Genomic DNA, 17,600 nt, shown 5'->3' with positions numbered 1-17,600 from the left:
TTGCTCAATGGGAGTAAAAACAAGAGCAACAGCCTGCAGCCACGCAAGGAGCTCTGAGAGAGTGTGCTCAGGCACAGTGGTGCTTTGGGCTAAACGCTAACAACAACTTGCTTTTATGTTCACTGTGACAATGTTAACATGCTGATAATGTCATCTTCACCTTGTTCACTATTTTAGTTTAGCAAGTACACGTACTAACACTTGATGATGAGCAGTAAACACAGAACAGCAGGGGATGATGGGAATGTTACTAGTTTTGCAGGTATTTGATCATGAAATGAAGAATTAGAAGTAGGGCTGCCCATAGTGGACCAAATGTTAATCGACTAGAAAGGTCACTAGTCAGCAAGATTTCATTGGTCACTTATTTGCAGCAGAATTTAATTTGAAAGGACACAGGAAGTGGCCACACTCACTGCATTCTGGCAGTTCTATGTTTTCTATGTCTTGAGCTAAAGCAAACACTGCAGCCCTTTTCCTCTGTGTAGCATCAATTTTAAAAGTATATGCATCTTTCCACTGCATACACAGCCTAGTTTTATGAGAAGACCATCTTTCCAGTGGTGAAATACTTCTTTAAAGGATCACGAAAAACAGCAGTTGTCTAGAATGTCAACCTGTTGCTACAGAGTTCTCTTTATACATCAGTGGTGAGGAGAAGAGTTGAGCTGCTATAGGAGCAGAGAAAAAGAGCAGCTACGGGAGCTGGTATGTACAAGCAGAGAGCAAGAGGGGGGAAAATGCATTTTTATTCCAGTGGTGGTGAGACTGGAAATGGGACAGTGGCGTAAAGCACCACAGGGCAGTGCGACCGACGCGCGTCTAGCCACTGCCAGTGTAAGGTTGTACATTGAAAATAAAAGGGGCGTATTCTTTGATGCACTGCACTCGCCAGCGGTGTGTTTTGACCTTCATTGTGCCTCACCGTTCTGTAGGTACAAACATGGATTGGGGGGACAGAGTTGTCTTACCCTTAGAGCCAGCAGCGAAGGTAGTAACAGAGCTGAATCGATGTCTCTGTAAAAAATGTGAGCCAAAAGTACAGGAAGGGTTTGACAATTTGATGAGATTTAAAAAGTAGCATGTAAAATGTCCGCAACCAAGTGAGACAATGTGGTCCAAAAGCTCCTTACCCTCAGGATGAGATCAACCAGAATATAACAGGGAAAGTCGATGATTCTTAGCGCCATGTTATCCCAGTGGTGTAGTGGAGGGTATACGCAGGTATACGGGGTATACCCACATCTTTTTACGGCCATTTACAGTATACCCACCGATCAGCCAAAAACCCATTAGACTATATAGGAGAGTATGCCTACTTCTTCCTCTGTAACCTACCCATCTACCAAGTAGAACATCCACCTCATCAGCTACCACTACACCACTGTGTTATCCCATTGTTATTGTTAAGAAAGCGCTGCGCAGTACGTATGTTACGTGTCATACAGACATCCAGACACTATTGCGCAATGCTTCTTTTGCTTCCAGAACGCCGGCATGCTGTCTAAAATCACACACTAGGATGGCATTATGCTTGCGTTGTTTGGGCCTCTATGAAAAAAGGTAAAGCTGGCACAATGAAGGGACTTTGTTGCAGCAGGGTATTGGAACATCTGTAAATAAAAATGAATGAATGTTGGTACCTAATTTCATGCCAATCCATCATATGGTTGTTGAGATATTTCAGTCTCCAAAGCAGGGTACTGACCAACTGACTGACTGACACGAGCACGATAAAAAGCCTCTTTGAACACCTTTCAACAATTCCACCAAGGCGGAGTGTATTTTGTCAAACGTCCACCACCTTCCGGGAAAAGAGAAAAGAAAGTCTGCCCTGTCTGAGCTGTGCTGGGCTGGGAGCAGGCCGAGACGTGCTGTCAGCTCTGACTGTGGCCGGCGGGCCTCGAGCTAACGGCTCCCTCAGGATTAACAAGCAGCAGGCTGCGGAGGGAGCCTCCAGCTTTAATGGAGTATTTCCCAAAGAGCCAGAACTACTTCTTTACCTCGGCGAGACTTCACAGACGCCTCACATTTGTCAGGTGGACAGAAAAGATCTGTAATCTGGATCTGTGTGGAAGCACAGGCGGGAAACGTGCTTTGTGTTCCAGCTGGGGGCGTTTGTCAAATCCACTGTCACCGTCCTCTGAGATATAAATGTGTGGAAGCATTTTGGATTTGGCACAATGGATGCAGAAACTGTGGATTTGTGAAAAGCAAATTCCTCAGAGTAACAGCACCATGACAACTAATCTGACGAGTCATCTTTTAGCTCACTGAGCAGAAGAGACAGCACAAGTGAACGTGGCTACATGGGTTACATTATGTGTTTCTTCTCCTTGATTCAAACTTGAGTTTAACCGCAAATCCACTCCATGTCTCACTGTCCTAAACTCAAGCCTCTCCTCAGCCCCTTAAATCCCTCTTTTTACTACCTGACCATCCTGCTGTATTGTAAAATCACTCCATTATCTGCTGGAGCTCCATCTTCTCTCCTACTTGCTCATATCTTGCTGACTCTCCCTCTTTCTCTCTCTGATGAACTGGAATTCCTGAACTCAGCACTGCTGATTAAGCCAAAAGCAAACACAAGCACACACACACACACACACACACACACACACACTATACACAAACACACGTGACAGCAGACAATGAGCTTGCACACTAAAGAGACAGTGGAGCATCCCATCTACGCAGCTCTCTGCTGGCCTGCTCGCCACAGAGAGACACCGCCTGGGGGCAAAGACCCATTAGGCACCCATAAATAAGCCAGAGCAGCGCAGGCGAGTTTGAAATGATGCTCACTTGAACACGCAAGATGTACTTCTTGTCAATCTCAAGTTCCACAATTCATAACTATCATGCAACTATGAACATGGTTTAAATGTGGAAATGACTCAGGGTTCTTGCATTACTTTTTCCTTACTGTCAAATCTTTGTGTGCTCGCTATAACAGAAATGTAAAAGCATTCTAGTGCCTTTTGATCACATAGTAAATTCATTTATTTCCGTCACTGCTTATCCTTTTGAGGGTTGCAGGGGGGCTGGAGCCTATCCCAGCTGACACTGGGCGAGAGGCGGGGTACACCCTGGACAGGTCACCAGACTATCACAGGGCTGACACATAGAGACAGACAACCATTCACACTCACATTCACACCTACGGACAATTTAGAGTCACCAGTTAACCTGCATGTCTTTGGACTGTGGTAGGAAGCTGGAGCACCTGGAGTAAACCCACTCTGACACAGGGCAAACATGCAAACTCTGCACAGAAAGGCTCTTGCTATGAGGTGACAATGCTAATCACAATGCTAACCAGTGCACCACTGTGCTGCCACGTAGCAAATGAGAGAATTAAACAACAATTTTAAGTAATTTATTAAACAAAAAACCAAGGTTATGGCTTGGTAAGTGCACAAGAAGCTCAGAGAAGCGTGTAAGACTGTGACTCTGTTTCCTGGTCTCAACTCTGGGTTGTCAGGGTTTGGACTCTCTAATGAACTTGGACAGGCTTCTAGAGATGAGAGCAGCTCCATCCAAAGTGGGATGAATGCCGTCTCTCCTAATCAGACCAGGTTTTCCCCAGAAAGTTCGCCACTTACTGTATATACGAAGCCCACGTTGTTTGCTGGACGCCACCTTGACAGCCAGCGATTGAATGATGACATGTGGCTTAACATCTCATCACTGGTCAGATTTGGGAGGGGTCCAGAGAAAACTACGGAGTCTGACATTGTTTTTACATATGCACACACCGACTCAACATTAATTTTTGTGACCTCCAATTGCAACCGGGTGACATTACCGCCGACGTGAATAACAATCTTACTGAATCCATCTTTCATCCAGCAGTTTTAAGTTTGATTCAGTGTCACCCGCTCTGGCTCCAGGAATACATTAGACTATGATCACTGGTTCAAGAACTTCAGTTTTTGGCACTTCCATGTTGGCTTCATTTTCAGCCCCTGAGGCCTTCATGCCCATGGGTGCACAGATGGGCACAAGTACTTAGACAACATGGGCACTGGCTATGAAAAGGACAACTGCATCGGTCTGTAACTAACGTTGACATTGGCTACACTTCGTAAGGTAGGGCCTTTGGTCTGAGATGCAATCCAATATCAAACTCCCCAAAAATGTTCACCAGGTCTTCGATCACCTCATCATCCCTGTTACACTATTCATCTCCTCTCACACCTCCACCTCCCTCAGAGCCTCACCAGACATCCATATTTAGGTGGGGAGAGGCCGAGTCGAGCACACATTTTTATGAGGAATGATAAGTATGCTTCACTCTGCCTTCTATTTGATGAGATCTCATCATGGAACATGAAGTGTGTGTGTGTGTGTGTGTGTGTGTGTGTGTGTTTGGGGAGCTTATTCTTTTGTTTGCGCAGGCTTCAACTCCGCTTCTCATTTTCACATGATGTTCTTGAGAGCCCCTCCGCCCCTCTCCTCTCCACCCTGTACGCAACGCACCATGCACATCTCCATGCCAGGAGATAGTTATGAAAAGACTCCCGGGAGACAAGCACAGATGGCAGGCAGGCGGGATGGCATACGGACTGGGAAACTTGGCAAAGAGATAGCCGTATCAGCACATGCCGGGGTAGCAGACAGACAGACAGTTAGACCATAGACTACATAAACGTGGACTGAGTAGACAAGAAGGTGAGGATGCTCTGAGGGGAAGAAAGGCGGGTGAGGATGAAGACTCTGGTTAATGGGTGGGCTGCTGAAATATGGTTATATAGTTATAAAATAGAACTATAAAATATAGTTTTATTCAACACTTTGTCTGCCATTTTTAGTCACTTTATTCATCTTTATGTAGCAGTTTTATTCTATTTTATCTTTTTATTCATTTTTATTCTATTTAATGTCTTTCTTTTTGTGTTGTGCTGCTGTGACATTTGAATTTCCCCTCTAGGGGATCAATAAATTATATCTTACCTGATATTAGTTATATACAGTCAGATTGTCATTATGACTCGTTCTGCTGTTCATATGTATTAACGAAATATCTCGCAAAACATGCCATGTACCTGATGGGTCCTGTTTTTGTCCTGATAATGTTCAAAGCACATATTCCAAAATACTGGATGGCGAAAGACTGTCAAAATTAGCCCCTTCCCCATGGCTACAGGAAGTTTTTACCAATTTTCTATTCATTCATAAACAAATGCACTTCCTTGCATTGGACACTGGAGGCATAATCTGTATATTTATAGATCTATGGACACCGGTCACATATGTAAGTGGAAACGAGACATAAAGGCTCCCTAATACCCCCTTTACGTACAAAAATACATACATCTATTTCAAACGTAAATGTCATTGTCCTCATACTTCCATGTGTCCTTTATGTTGGCATAGAACCAGCAAATAGATTGTGTGAAGGAGGTCGTCATATTGTACCTATAAATGCAGCAAGTGCTTGTACATCCTGACATGTGGACGGAGAATTATTTTTACTATATTACTGATTTGTTCTGTTCTGTTATTATTTAAATTTCTTCATCTTCTACGGTCGTATTTCGCTTGAACTGCGCTACACTGCCTCCAAGATCTCCAGTGGCATCGCTTTGTTTCAACCATATTCGTAAGCTTTCAAGAAACGTGCACAAGTACGGATGACATGAACGCAGAGTACGGACAGAAAGCTCCATCCGTCTCCATATCTAACGCTAAGCAGAAATGAAATCGGTGCATCCCTATCGACATTGTGTCCAAATAGTTCAAGGAGTTTTTGGGTAACGACATCAAAACCAAACAAGGTTACAACTGCCCCCAGTCTCCCCTAATCAACCATGCGTTTCCAGTCTCAGAGACAAAACGACTCAAATCCTGTAGAAATAAAGACAAGACAGAGCTGGTATACATGAAGATGCCACGTTGGTCATGTGAGGCACAAGGTAAATGTAAACACTGTCAGAAAACAGTGGCGTATACTGCAGCATTTAGACGGCGACGGAGACGGCATTACTGCACTCCGGACAGGCAGGTGAGCTGGACATCAGGTTAGTGGTAAGCATGAATGCAACAGTGAATGTTCGGTATGACAATACAGTTTGTCAGAATCATCAGACCAGTGAAGTAAGAAATCCTTTCCTGTGTTTTGCCTCGTCTGATCGGCTCGTCTGAACTACTGAGAACGCATATCGGCCAACAACGATCAGTGGCTGAAAATCAAGCACTCTGATTGGGGGGTGTTCAGTTTATAATCTTTGCTCATCCTGAGCTCTGGCTGCTTGGGGAGCTTTATACAGCAGCAGTGCTAATCATTTAGGAGATACGCTGCTTCTGAAGCCCCACAGTGTTCCTCTACAGGTGAATGAGTCCGGTCCCAGCGAGCAGACGTTACAACACAAGCAGGTTGCAGCTGTTTCTAATGCTGAGGGTTCGGTGGCAGCGGGGGCAGGACACAGCCCTCCTGCTTAATGTTGTTTTACCCCCATAGTGGTTAAATCACACACACATGTGCATCACACACTCTCCTGCCCCCTCCCTGCATCCTTCTCCCTCCTCCACCACATCTGAGCGAACCCGAGGTCCCCACGTATAAAACTGAAAACCACAGAACAACAAGTGTAAACTGTTCCAGAGAGGCGTGGAGGAGCAGTCAACAAGTTTCAATTTACAAGATGGAAGAAAACAAATAATATCTAATTTATTCTGCTGACTCACTTTGGAGTTATTTAGTGTCAAAGAGAAGATACAGCTCTCTCAAGCCTCTCCATGAGTATCTGCAGTCTACATGACGGTAAACCCAACACACTGTCACCGTATTTATAAGAGGGGTCATGAGGGGATTACTGCATATCTTGAATTTTTAAGGGCATTATAATGCCACAAGATACAGTAACTGGTCAAGCTGATTATTATATAACACCGTGGCCTTTTGTGTCACTCTCTTCTTTTTATGGGCTTTATTGGTGCTAAATTCCAAGAAAAATAGAGCCATGTTTTGCTGTTACTGGAACTCGTGGTTAAGTATGACCTGAGGAATTTCACTGTGTGCTTGTACACTGAGGATAATTTGGACTGGCCAAATTAGGACTCGCCCAACAACCTTATTTTGTTCATGTTGGACACTTCAACGAATGCTTTACTCGTGTGTTTTTAAAAGTGGTCAAAAAAATGCCAGTCGACATCCAGTCTCCTGCTATGATTTTATGTCCTTATTAAGAACAAAACAACACGCGATATAGAGATTTGTAGCTGTTGGTGAAAATGGAAGACACCTGAGGCATAAACAATGTATACACACAAAAACAATACGGATGCCTTTTTCCACACATTAACTAGTATGCTTAAAGGAATAATGCGCGGTGTGAATGTGTGAATCTCATGCATGTACACAAGGTTTTAGCTGTGATTGCTGCAAGTAATATGAAGGTAAATATTAAGGTAAAAGATGTAAACTTTACAATAAAACATTGTTGCCACGTTGTTTGCCAGTTTCACAGCGTGCACAAAGGCGCATTTATAAACTTAAAATTATTGATAAGTGATGGATTTCATCATTCTTTATACTTGAGCTGCAATCTCCCCGTTAATGACTGTTTGCTTTGATGCTGAATTTTGACGCATATATTGCAATTCATTACCTTTATTCTACTGTAAATTATGTCTCCAAAGCAAAAACTTTGTCAACATCTGTCAGCCATTTTTTCGCAGCAGCAAACTGTATTGAGCGGACTGAAAAAGCAATTGATTACATTATTCTAGTAGGCTACCTAAAGTTTAATTTGTATTTGTCATATTAACAATTTAAATAATTTTAAAAAAGGATACTTGGTGTATCGATACGATATTGTCACACAAAAATATTGCAATACTTAACTGTATCGACCCCTAGTTTCTACGTCTATCTATGGCGAACTGTGCATATGGAAATGAGGTTCATGCATGTTTGCCCAGCTCCACAATGATCTAGATTTATAAAAAAGCATCTGGTGAACATGCGACTTTATAAGTCTGATGAAAAGAATCCACATGCACATTTCTGTCTTTGAAACATAGTTTTAGCCGTGATTCAACACAGTTTTATGCATCTGGCCCCTACAGCAATCACAAGTTCTCACAAGCACTGGTGCACTAACTCTTGAAGATGCTGGTTCACCCAAAATTCACACAAGGTATCAGTGTTTTGTCACATCAACAGTCCAAAACTGCAAAATACTCACTAAACTATCATACATGACAGAGACCACCAGCAAAACCTTTAATTTGAGATCCTGGAACCAGAAAATGTTTCATATTTTTTTCTTGAAAAATGACTATGTATTGAACATTATCCATACATTGTTTTTTTTTTTATTATTATTGGTTTACATGGCATGGTTTCAGGTGTGTTCAACACACAAAGTCAAAGCTGATGATGACTTGCTGCAAAAGGAAGAAAGCAGGTTTCAAAAAGGCATGAAAACAGATCAGTTGCTGCACAGTGAGACGACAGAGAGGACCACTAAGTGTGTAAGCATCTAACCTTGTTGTTCATGCTTCACAAGGCAACAACTGTAAATCTGTAACATTTACCTGCAGCACTAAAGCACAGCACTAAAGTTTCACGGTGTTACAAAACAGCTGTGACAAGAAAAGTGAGCTCTGAGTTAGGTTCTGTTGTGTTAGGGAAAGGAAAAGTATCTTTCATCTGAGTGCTCCAACAGAGTTGGTAAATGTTTTCAGTAGAAGCTCAGGGCTTAATTACAGAGATGGTGAAAAGGTAAGGATCAAAGCCTCACTGTTCCCTCTGTGGCATTCCTCTTTTCCATCTCTGCCAAACAGGTCTGCCTCAGCAGGCACCGTCCTTAAGCTGACCAGAAAGTAGCCGGATTTCCAAGAGGCTGGCTGGCAGAGAGGAGAGGATGAAGAACATTCCTCCCCAGCCCTGTGTTATCACTTCCCTTTCACTAATGGCATAAATCGGGCGGCACAGCGGAAAGCAAGTGCCCCTGTGCCACATCAAAAAAAGCACTGAGAAGAGACAGGGAAGCATTTCAGTTCAGCTATGCACTTCTTCTGTGGTAAATATTTCATCTGTGGAGCCGGTCTCATCCGTTCTTTCCCTCTCTACTCGCTCATGTGAGGTTGTCTTCATGCCAGGTCACTGAGTGCTTTCCACGGAAGAACAGAGCAATGGAAAAAAAAACCTTTCCATGATGGTGCTTAAATCCTGAGCTGAAAAGTGCAAGTGAACCAGATCATGTGCTCGCAGGAAAGTTACATACAACACTGTGAAGTAATGTCTGATCCATGTTGAACGTCATGTTAGATGATTAAGGATGAGACTTAGTGGAGCAGGACTCAGCTACACACAAGGTTTCCATTTCGTTTTCCATTGTGCTGAATAATGGAATAATAATGTTAGAAATACACCGATTCTCACCATGATATCAGAGGTAAAACTGAGCCATGTTTAAAACTTGTAGCTCACTCCAAATCATCAAGACAAAAGTCTAAAGCCAGTGGCTCTGTGTGACTGCATTTAGGTATAGCAATGCTAACATCAAGATTCCCACAACTTCCTTAACATCAAATTCAAGGATTTTTCAAGGACTTTCCAGGCCAGACAGGAGAATGTAGCCTATTTACCAATGTTAAGTAAAAACAAATCAAAAGAACATTAATTTCTATTGTTGCACAGAAAATATAAATTCAAGCATTTTCAGTGACCCATGTCTGTCTATTTTCAGAAACTTTCAAGGCAGAGACTTTTGCATTCACATTTACAAACTTCCATGAATTTCAAAGATCTGCGGAAACCTTGTGACAGTGCCAACATTCTGATGTTTAGCGGTTAGTTTAACACGTTACCATGCTAACATTTGCCAGGAACACCACTCAGCTTTGCTTCCGATTTTTCCCAGTGTGGCACAAACAGCCTGTTCCTAAAAGAGCACTGTTGTAACAGAGACATCTGTAAAACTGTTGACATGACCTTGAACTGTAAACAAGGTCAATTATGACTTTTTCTGCAACGAATTTTTCATCTGTGGAGGTTTTATCTTTTTAAAACTTGCTTGAAACTGAGAAAAGTTATTTACACATCTGTGATGTCATCACAATGTAAAGTCTATGAGCCAAACAGGAACTTGCAGGTGGAGCGAAATGCTATTGCACATATTCAGTGGGCCGCAAACCATGGTATTAACCCGGAAGATAAAAACTTTCTTGGCATATACACCAGAGGAGAAATTCCACTGGACTGAAAAGGTGCCATCTTGGGGTCAGGTATCCAGATCTAATAACACATCCTTTCATTTTTCATTTTCCGTTAAGTGCCTATCCTCTTGCGGGTCGCGGGGCGGCTAGAACCCATCCCAGCTGACATTGGGTGAAAGGCACGGTACACCCTGGACAGGTCACAGACTATCACAGGGCTGACACATAGAGACCTATGGCCTACGGACAATTTAAAGTCACCAATTAACCTGCATGTCTTTGGACTGTGGGAGGAAGCCGGAGTACCTGGAGGAAACCCACGCTGACACGGGGCGAACATGCAAACTCAACACAGAGGCATAAATATGGGAAAAACTGAACATTTGACCTGATGATGTCGCAGATGAAAAATCAGAGGATCACTAAAGTTATTACATTTCATCCTGACTGAAACATGAATTTCATGCCAATCCATCCAAACTCAAAGTCAAGACATTTCACTAAAAGCAAAAAATGTCAACCACATGGTGGTGGTAAATGAAGTCTGGTGATTACCACAGTTGGTAGGCTACATGCTCTCAGGACTGTGAAAGTTTGTACAAAACTTTCATGGCAATCCACCTGATACTTGTTGAGATATTTCAGTCTGGACCAAAGTGGCAGTTGAGTCAAAAAAGTATTCATCAACTTTATCTTAATGTCCGGTCTCATGCAATGCTTTACCCAATCAACAATCAGTGTTGTTTACAAACAAGAAGAAATACCTGCACATCATGAGTACTTTAAATGGACAGTCTGTTCTGCTGTGAAGGGAACAACTATTTTTAATTACAGAACAAAACTACAATTATCGCTTTGCGGTTGTATGCCTCTGCTAACAAGGCAAGTTGCTGTTTACAAGCATGTCTGTCCAGACTCATGAAGCCATGACAAGCTTCAAATACAGATGTTGCTGCAAAGAAGCTTCAAATTCTAAAATATACTTCACACACATTGTCAATCTGGCAGCACAGAAGATCTGTACAATTAGCACAGTTTCAAGATGGAGGATGGTGCCGAGTAATGGACCGAAAAGTGTTTTTGCATAATATTATAATGTCACAGTGAAACTAACCTTTGACCTTATGGATATTGTCATCATGTCATCATTTTATCCTATCAGACATTTATGTGAAATTTTGTCATAATTAACACAGGAATTCTTGAGTTATGGCCAAAAACTGTTTTGTGAGGTCACAGTGACCTTTAACCCCCAAATTCTAATCAAGTGGATGTTTGTGCCAAATTTGAATTAATTCTCTCAAGGCGTTCCTGAGATACTGCATTCATGAAAATGGCACGGGCGCAAAATCACAGTGACCTCGACCACCAAATTCGAATCAGTTCAGTCTTGAGTCCATGTGGACGTTTGTGCCAAATTTAAGGAAATTTCCTGATGGCGTTTCTGAGATATCTCATTCACCAGAATGGGATGGACAACCCAGAACGTAACACCTCAGGCCACGGTTGTCATCTCTGGAGGCAAACTCATAAAAGGTAGATTCCAGCAAAACATACTGAACATTGATGGTCTGAAGGGTCATCTAAAAAGTAAGGTTAGTGGTTATGCGAACCAAATTCTACATTAATAAAACTGTCATGGCCAATAATCAAACATAAAAAGCACAGACAAATGTAAACCAGTCCACTGCCCAGCCTCAGTGTCACTGTCACTGTCACACAAACACAAATCCAGTCAGGTGATCCTCCCCGCTCCCCAGCTTACCACACAGATCATGGATGACGTCCAGGGATGACGACCAGGAGTAGCGCTCTATTCCCACTTGGGTGAGAGAGGGTGGCAGTGTCTCCAGCTCATACGCTCCACGCTTTTTCCAGTACAGGAACATTGTGAGTTCTTCAACCAATATATACTCTCACTGTTTAAATCATTGCCCTGAAACTGAACTCATCTCAGTGTCTAACCTGACTCAGACCCCCCTCTGAAAACATAATAACCTGCAGACAATCAAACCGCCCTCCTCATCAACCATCTTTGTAATATAAAACTTACCCGACCAGCTCAACTTTAAACTATGCCAACTGCCAATATGTTCATGTTCAACCCCACCTGCACAATTACCTCATCCGGCTATAAGCCACAGAACACTTTGCTTTGAACCTTCTGTCCAAGTCTGACTCTGCTGCGAGGCAAGTCCAAGTGAGCAAACAGACGCCTCTCAAGTACAATCTATCACATCTCCAGGGGACCATATTATCAATTCTAAACCTGGATTAAGCTTTACCACTGCCATCCAGGCTTCAACAGGTGACACAACTGACCACGTTTCTTTCTAAACCGTTCCTCCCCACATTAGCGTCAAATGCCTCTTCCTGTTGGCTCCAGATTTTTAAGTTCATCCACTGAAAGCCACCCACTGAGCCCTGCCAAGCACCAAATGCTGCCCTCTTCTAATCCATTAAGGAGATCTGTTCCTGACTAAATTACAGACGCCCCACTGCTAAAGGTGTCGCAAACTTATCTCCAGCAGCAAGTTAAGTGTCCTCTGCTGTCTCCTTCCCTGAGCCTCGCCTCCATCTGTGGCAAAGTTTCTCAAACTGTACAAAACCTGAGTGTGAGGCGAGCTGCTCATGTTAAAGCCCTGTGTAGGATCTCCTGCCGATGGGGGGGCTTTCTGCCCACTCCATCAGACAAGTGTTGTATTCATGCAGAGGTGAGTTGCATGCTGGGACGGGCAATCTGGGCCAATGGCTTTTGGACTGGGTGACACAAAGATCTCTTTTAAACCTCCTCCTACATCCAGAGCGGACTTTCTTTATGTTGTGCGCAAACCGTAAGAGGCTGACATTTTTCTGCATTAATTAGTGCCCGCGCCCTTTATGTCTCCTGAAAGATTTATTCCTTTTTATGAATGCACCAGCTCTGTGCTGACGGAGCTCAGTTATTTCTGTGGAGGTACAATGCACACATTGGCCTCTTGGAGATGAAAAATACCAATTGAGCCAAAAGGAGTCCCGTTATGAGATGATTATCTGGGACAATGAATTTCCACTTCTCTAATACCTTTGAAGACGGGTTAAAACAACATGCAGTTAGATATCTCCAGTTGAGGCATAATATTTTCCCCAGTGTTGCATGAAGGCTGATGCACTGCTATTATGCATCTAAAAGTGGAGAAGAAATACTGTGAGAATGTGCTGCACCGGCCGGGGGAAGGGAGGGACGTTGTCACACACAACGACCCACATGTCCAATTTTGGGATGAGAAATTAGAGGGTAGGATGGGAGCCGGTTTGCTGTTCAGCTCTAGGCTTTGCAGACATATGGTAATAATCTGAAGCAGCTTTGAGCACGCGGCTTCCCTTTTAATGAAGAGAGCAGCCGTGCAGCATGAGAACTGGGCTGCAAATACAAGGGCCAATTTCCATCTACTGCAGAAACAAAGAGGGAAGCAGAGGAGGTACGGGACCGCCTTCGCTTTCATCATCGTCCATCACATCACCTTTTAATAAAAAGGGAAGGCCAGAACGTACCGGCCTCCATCATGGCACTGGAGCTGACATTAAAATGCAGTTTGAGCTGATCTCAAACAAAAAACATTTAGCTCATGAAAAAAATCTTATTACATTAATATAGATGTGGACTCTTTACAATGAAAACACAAACTCATATCTGGCAGCTGTGTGCTGGCACAGGGTGTGTTTTCTGATGAGGATGAGGTCCAGTCTTTGTTAGAGAGCAAAGGTCCAATAACATAGAAACAGAGTAGAACAGACATTCCCATCCAAATCAACAAAGCAGGATGGTCAGGGCAGCGGCCATTTTTTTGTGCACCATTGTCACTGCAACTGCTGTAACAGGCTAACAGCTGTATAAACCAAGTGGCAACCTCCAGGCCTGAAACATGAAGCCAACACTAGGGGTGTGACGTATCATCCCGTCATACTGTTACCCACGGCAACAACAAGCATGGCTCAAAAAGCAAAATTATTACCGACTCCACAGTGGTTCCAAAAAGAGGCGCAGCTTCAGCAGTGTGGAATAAACTGTGGCGTCCTGAATGTTTTATGAACAGCCCTGGACTTCTCAGATTTTTTTAGTGACATAAGGTGCGGACACATCAAACCGACATCAAAGAACTAGCAGCGACAGAAGCCAACTGTTGCGTAGTCTACGTCGCCTCGTGTTGCCCTGCGTCAGTTGCATTTGAACACACTACACAGACTACATCCGACGACCAAGTAGCACGTACGTTCTGCACCTGCGTGAGAGGAAATAATGCAAAAAGGGAAACCGGAAGTCTGAGGAATGCATGAGATAAACAAAGTAGCGAAGTGACAGAGTGGTACATCCTGTCAGCCGAGGGGTTTCCTATCTGTGCAGCCGAGCACCGCAGCACCTCCACGGACTATTGCATCCAGACGGTCCTGGTGTTTCCTCCACAGGCTCCACTTCACTCAGCTGCCTGATGAACCCGCTGCTTCTTCGCACTTTAACCTGAATAACAAACCAGGGCTCGGTGCTCCAGTTGGATCCAAACGGAGAGCCGGGGCTAGCTGGGAAGCTAGCGGAGGCTAACTGGATGTGCGTCCCTCCGTGATGCTGTGGATATTCAGTTTAAAGTGGGAAGAAGCAGCGTCTGTGGGGCAGCTGAGTGAAGTAAAGCCTGAGGAGGAAGTACCAGTTAGCCCCGGTTTCACTACAGGCAGATTCATTCGCTACAGGGGCGAGGAAATAAAACCTGAACAGCCAGTCGAAGTGATCTCTCTCCCTGACAAGCTCCGCCGCCGATTCAACATGCTCAATTGGCCGAAAAGACGCCGACGCCGAAGTGCCGACGGTGCGGGACACACCACAAAAACTAGGGCAACAGACGCTCATCGACAGCCCAACTTTGACCGACGGCCAACCGTCGGCTTGGTGTGTCAGGGCCTTCACTGCTCAGAGGGAACTCATTCAGCAGCTCCTCTGGCAGCAGCACAGCGTCTCTCCCTCCCTTAAATAATTTCATTTCATTAATTTTATGTGATTCAAGACTATCATTATAGGTTAAGGAGCACAAACATACAATAATAACAAACAATGGCAAACGACATAGCTTAAGTACAACAAATGTTACTTTAACAAAGGAAGAATGTGCTGAATTCACTACCTTAACATTCAGGTTGCACACTGTATACGTTCTATCCAGGCCAGGAATTGTTGTTTACTCTAAAATTACAAATCGCCGCCTGTACTTTTGGTTTTCGTACAACAGATACTCTTCCAGAGTAAGCTCTTGTTTATACTCTATAAATATCACATGATGTCATACGTTTGAGCTCACTTTGCCACTTCTGCACAAACTGATCTTTGAGGCTCTGTTCAACGATTAGTTTCAACCAGTGTTACACTTTTGTGTGAGCCAGGGGTGAGACACACCACAGATTCACTACCAAACCCAACACCGCCAGTTTATAATGCAGGCTTCCTGAGATCACATCACCGTGACATCATCAGGGTTATTTATTCAAAGTCAAAAGTACACCTCCTGAAGACTTAACTGGACTTCATGTGTGAATTTGGCGGAGTGTGCCTTTAAATGACCAGATGTTAGGAGATAATTTGTCATCACACCTGCATGAGACTTTCTCGTCCTCCTAAAAGAAGAAATTGAAGATGACTAAAGATTTAAGATCATGCACAGCTGCTTTTAGCTTAGATAATTTAGGAGAGATAACAGTGTTAACTTTTTCCAAATGTGACATCCAGCAGTTCAGAGCAAACATCACCTCAAGGAGGTTTTTCCCAAAATGTCAATGCACTCTTTTAATAAAGCAGAGGTAGCCAGTAAACACACCTAAAATATTTGACATTTAAGTCCTATATTACACGTTTGCTGCGCTCTGAGCATCAACATAACAAAAACTCAAGTTGACTCATCCACCTCTGTTTTAGTTTTAGTGTGAGACAGAAATAGCATGCAATAGTGTGCCGTGCCTGAATGAACTGGCCTCTCAACAGATCTCACACTCACTAAAGTATTAATGGTGTGTTGAGAAATGAGTGTGTGAGCGGCTGCAGTACGACAAGACTGTAAATGAGCCTGTTGGAGTGTGTGCACTGTGGAGTAAAAAAAAGTGTGTGAGCCAGAGTGTTGACAGAGGGAGTGCAGTTGAAGGCTTGTGCGTGCCCATGTGGAGGAGGTTTAGGGTTATATTTAGCAAGGTGGCCCATCAAACGGGCCGAGGTTAACCCTTCGCCGGCAGACGAAGACTAGGAGAAGTTTAAGATTCTCTGTGTGAGTTATCTAAAAGGGAAAAATGCAAAAGATGTGGATCTAGTTTCATCAAAGAGCAACTCCAAAACCTCCTCCAGTCTGACTGTCTGCATCTCAGATGCAGAGTAATAAGTACAGCCTGTGTGTGCCTGCTCATTTAGTCATCTGTATAACTACCATGTTGCTGCTAACAAGAGTCTGCAGCTATGCTAGCAGCTCTGTGAGGCTGTACTTATGCTGCAAACCATTGCAAGTCGGAAGTTGATAATTCCGAGTCGGTATTCCCGACTTCCGATCTCAATGCGTCCCAGTGCATCTGCTCGGAAAAACAAGGACACCCGCAGCAAACTGATGTTTGTATGTCAAGCTTTAGAGCTTTACAAGCCTCTACAGAGGACTGACATCAGTTACCACAGCGCCTTTAGCGGTGTACAAAGTAATAAGTCGACTGTCTTGCTCATCTCTCTCTTCATTCAAATAACGTACAACAGCTCAAAATTCTGTAAATAGTGACTTGTAGTTTTTTTTCAATAGCCGGCTAAAAAAATTAAACTTATGTGGATGTAAAACTGTTACTTTAAACAATACTTGAATTGCGTAGGCCAGAAATAATATTCAGCAACATCATGATACAGAAATATGTAGAAATAAAGGCTAACATGGTGGCACGCAAGAGTGCTGCGGCTCTTTGCTCTCCGAATTGGTGCTTAATTTTGTTCGTTGCTGTATTGTAAAGCACAATGACAATAAAAGGCATACAATTCAATTCAAAAGAGGGTTCTCAAAATGCACTGTATTATTGCAGCCTAACCTATAGGTTACACAGTGTGATGCCAAATCTAAAGGTTAAAAAACAACAAAAGACGATCTTCTGACGTCACTAATTGCCCGACCTGATTTATTTGAGGCAGCTGGGGTGGCATGGCATTTTTTAGGGGTGGCAGCAGCCACCCTGGTAGTCTGAGTGGGCGGAAGTTTGCTGCATAGATCAGCCTCTCATTGGGCAGAACGAGCCACCCGCTGAAGTCCCGCCCTACCACCTCCAGTTGTAGTTTTCAATACGTCCTTTACTAACTTTTGCGGTGTTTGATCTTGCGGGGATGTAGCCATTTTTCTGCCATGGTTCGCGTCCTGTAGGTGATATTTTTGTGGGCGTGTTACACCAAAACC

At 43.5% G+C, this 17,600-nt stretch overlaps 1 protein-coding gene across 3 annotated transcripts in view; it reads right to left on the bottom strand.

Annotated features, from left to right (window-relative positions):
- The window catches only part of plekhg5b (pleckstrin homology domain containing, family G (with RhoGef domain) member 5b), a 110,055-nt gene that overhangs the window by 82,688 nt on the left and 9,767 nt on the right, over positions 1-17,600 (bottom strand). Inside the window, exon 1 of one of the 3 annotated variants that reach the window (XM_049581347.1) lies at positions 11,936-12,155. The exons of 1 other annotated variant lie outside the window; for it this stretch is intronic. In XM_049581347.1, coding sequence (XP_049437304.1) covers positions 11,936-12,059 — 124 coding nt within the window. In that variant the 5' untranslated portion in view covers positions 12,060-12,155. Of the gene's footprint in view, positions 1-11,935; positions 12,156-17,600 lie in introns of those variants that run through there. One more of the 3 variants, XM_049581346.1, reaches the window with a different exon arrangement.

This window comes from Epinephelus fuscoguttatus, linkage group LG7 (assembly GCF_011397635.1).
Source record: "Epinephelus fuscoguttatus linkage group LG7, E.fuscoguttatus.final_Chr_v1".
Lineage (NCBI taxonomy): Eukaryota > Metazoa > Chordata > Actinopteri > Perciformes > Serranidae > Epinephelus > Epinephelus fuscoguttatus.
The sequence above is the reverse complement of the archived record's forward strand: the minus strand, read 5'-3'. Positions and strand labels throughout refer to the sequence as shown.